The 2,952-nt window shown below is 42.9% G+C and overlaps 1 protein-coding gene across 3 annotated transcripts in view; it reads left to right on the top strand.

Annotated features, from left to right (window-relative positions):
- The window catches only part of LOC111873950, a gene marked incomplete at its 3' end in the record, with an annotated part of 781,441 nt that overhangs the window by 750,431 nt on the left and 28,058 nt on the right, over positions 1-2,952 (top strand). For all 3 annotated transcript variants that reach the window (XM_033755285.1, XM_023869061.2, XM_033755286.1), the window contains 1 exon segment: positions 1,516-1,624. In XM_033755285.1, coding sequence (XP_033611176.1) covers positions 1,516-1,624 — 109 coding nt within the window.

Raw genomic sequence — 2,952 nt, 5'->3', positions numbered from 1 at the left:
ATTCCACCAAATGCTCCATCATCATAATCACCCGGGGCAGGCTACAGTAGGCCAATCAGTGGTCGCCGTGCCGAGTTGACCCAGTTGGACTCCATCCCCCACTAAGCGAATTAAAAAAAATTTAACACTATGCCATGACGACGTATATATATATATAGATCCACGTTTACTTGACCTCAGCACTAGTTGGAAGTGAATGGTCAGCTTCACGTCCCGGCCGCTTTACCCGTGGGGAGAGAACCCCCAGTACCCATTGGATAGGAGGGTGGGTGGGCCGGTCTGGACGACTTGGACAGGTGAAAATTCTTGCTTCCACTTGGACCCGAACTCCGACCCTTTGGTCGTTCAGCCCGTAGCCAATCGCTATACCGACTGAGCTATCCCGGCTCTTATCGGAAAGCATGTTCACAGAAATTTAAAAATTATATGGATCGTTGAATTTAAAGTTGTAGAAATTTAAACTTTTTCAGTTTGGTATACAATGATTGCCATGAAACAGCATGTACAAGCGATTACTGTTAACCCTTTCCATGTTACATTCTCTTGTTTAGATATTTCCTCAGTGTCGAGGTTTTGGCGATTTTACTGCGGATGTGTCTGCTTCCATAACTTCGTATGATGCCAGTAATGGTAGCGTGCGACATTGTGTGACGCCAGTAACATTGAATAGGTCAAAAAGTAAGCGATGAGAACTCTGAAACTAATCAACATTTATCATAACGTGATGGTTTGCTGAAGTTGCAGTTTGCGAAGCACGGAACGATTTTGTTTAATGGCTTTTGAATGCATAGTATTCGTTCCATTAGGCACACACTCGTTTCTCTAGGCGCTGTGTTACCGTCGTGAAGTAGGCGAAGGTTTTATTGTACTTTCAGAAAGAACAACAAAGTAAGCAAGTGTAACGAACTGTAAGAAAATGCAAATCCTGTTGCGGCGAATCTTCCGAAACGAATTTGCTCGCCAGATTGTATACACCTAAACCGTACAAGAGGATGATGACCCGGTGTAAGGGTCGAAACATGTTTCATCTGTAGAAAACAAATATAAAAGTAAATGTTGATGCAGTTGTATCTTCTTTGTTTTTAAATACAGAATATTGTTGTGTATACTCCACACCTTATGTACTTTTATATAACAAGAAGGAATCAGCACAAAATAGGCCTACATAATTTCGTTTCGTCCAGCAGTTTTATTTTTAAGTTGGTTATTTAACTACGCTTTCAGTATCGAGACTGTAGAGCCTCAGGAGTAGGGTTGGAATGTGTCCCTCTACACACGACCCCAGCACACAGTTTGATGTAATTTTAAGTCCTATGAGTCCAGCACACTAACTGATGAGCCAGATTGCATTGTGCTGTTGCGTTACCTACTTATACTACTTGTGTACTATGTACTTTGTCTGAATGATTAACAACATAACATTTTTAGCAATAGAAAACTGTGCAGTGGAGGCTTTGTGAGATCTGTCGGAAACTGGGTGTTCCTGTGCTAAGTGTAGCCTGTGTTTTGTTGCAGTGGCCTGTTCCCCTGGAAGCGGCAAGGAACTGCGGGGAGTTCCTGTTCGACCCCAAGTCCAGGGTTAAGGCCCCCCACGCCAGAGACTTCCCGTACCGCTCCTGCCACGGTGAGTCTGTTTACTATGACTTTAAGGACGAGGGGAAAAAAAAGGAAACTGGCAACCGCAATTTCCGAGAATTGTTATCAGCCTAAGTTGAACACATGTTACTGAATGGAGCAACGCAAACTGAGGAAACTGCTTTGCTCGTTTCCTTGGTGTGCCATCGCCCTATCTGCTCAGTCAGTCGCTGATGTTTGACCAGGTACTAAATCGCTATGTATTGTGACATGACGCCTGAACACCGAAGTGTACATACAGTCTTAAAACCACAGCAGAGACGTATGTTGCTAGACAACGGCTAGTCGAAACATTTCCGCGGCAACAAATACGCTTGTATAAATTAGCGCGTTGCCCAGAGATTGAGACACGTTTCATGGCAAGAGAGAATACCAGACGAATCAATTGTCAGACTGACTGTTCTGTATTCGGTACGCGTGAAATTAGTTCAGTCCGAGTTTTCAGACAGCCAAGTAGAGAGTTCCAGAGGATTGAGGATGGAGGATTCGTTAGTTGAAGTGTTGCCAGATAACGACTAGTAAGCGGGCGTTAAAGAATCCATTTCGCGTGTTATAGTTACAGTAATCCTCAGAATGTACTTACGACTTGTGAGTATCCAATAAATCAATTCACCAATTCAAACCCCGTCTAGATGTCACCAATACACGTGACATGTTTGAACAGTTCTGCATAGAGAGCGGCATTATGGAGCGCATATAGAAGAGGCAGGCATTGGTCCTCTAAAGGTTTGTTGTACCGCAGTTAAGTTGTTGATTCTTCGTTGTCTGAAGTACGTCTGTTTATTGTGTACTGCATTTCGGGAGTTCGTTCTGTTGTCACCTTCAGATGATTGGTTTTCATTAAACTGACAGAGCAACAAACTCCATGATTTTAGTCCGGAAACGAACTATACCGACCGAGCTGCGAAGTTTAGTGCCAACTTTTGCGGATAGAGGGTGTCGCGCGGTCAGCGCAACGAATCCCCACCGCCGTTAATTTCGGTTTTCTAGACCGGAACCCAATATTCTGATAGAGTTTGGGATACCCATGAAACTAGTTAGGTTGATTAAAATGTGTTTAAACGAAACGTATAGTAAAGTCCGTGTAGGTAAACATTTGTCTGATAAATTTCCTATCCAGAATGGTCTAAAAGAAGGAGATGCTTTATCGTCATTCCTTTTCAACTTTGCTTTAGAATATGCTATTAGGAAGGCAAAAGGAAACCAGGTGGGAATTAAATTAAACGAGACACATGAGCTGTTGGCCTATGTCGATGATGTGAATCTACAGGGTGATAATGTAGATACCATAAAGAAAAACACACAAACTTTAATTGA

The sequence above is a fragment of the Cryptotermes secundus genome, unplaced genomic scaffold, assembly GCF_002891405.2.
Source record: "Cryptotermes secundus unplaced genomic scaffold, Csec_1.0 scaffold777, whole genome shotgun sequence".
Taxonomy (NCBI): Eukaryota; Metazoa; Arthropoda; class Insecta; order Blattodea; family Kalotermitidae; genus Cryptotermes; species Cryptotermes secundus.
The sequence above is the reverse complement of the archived record's forward strand: the minus strand, read 5'-3'. Positions and strand labels throughout refer to the sequence as shown.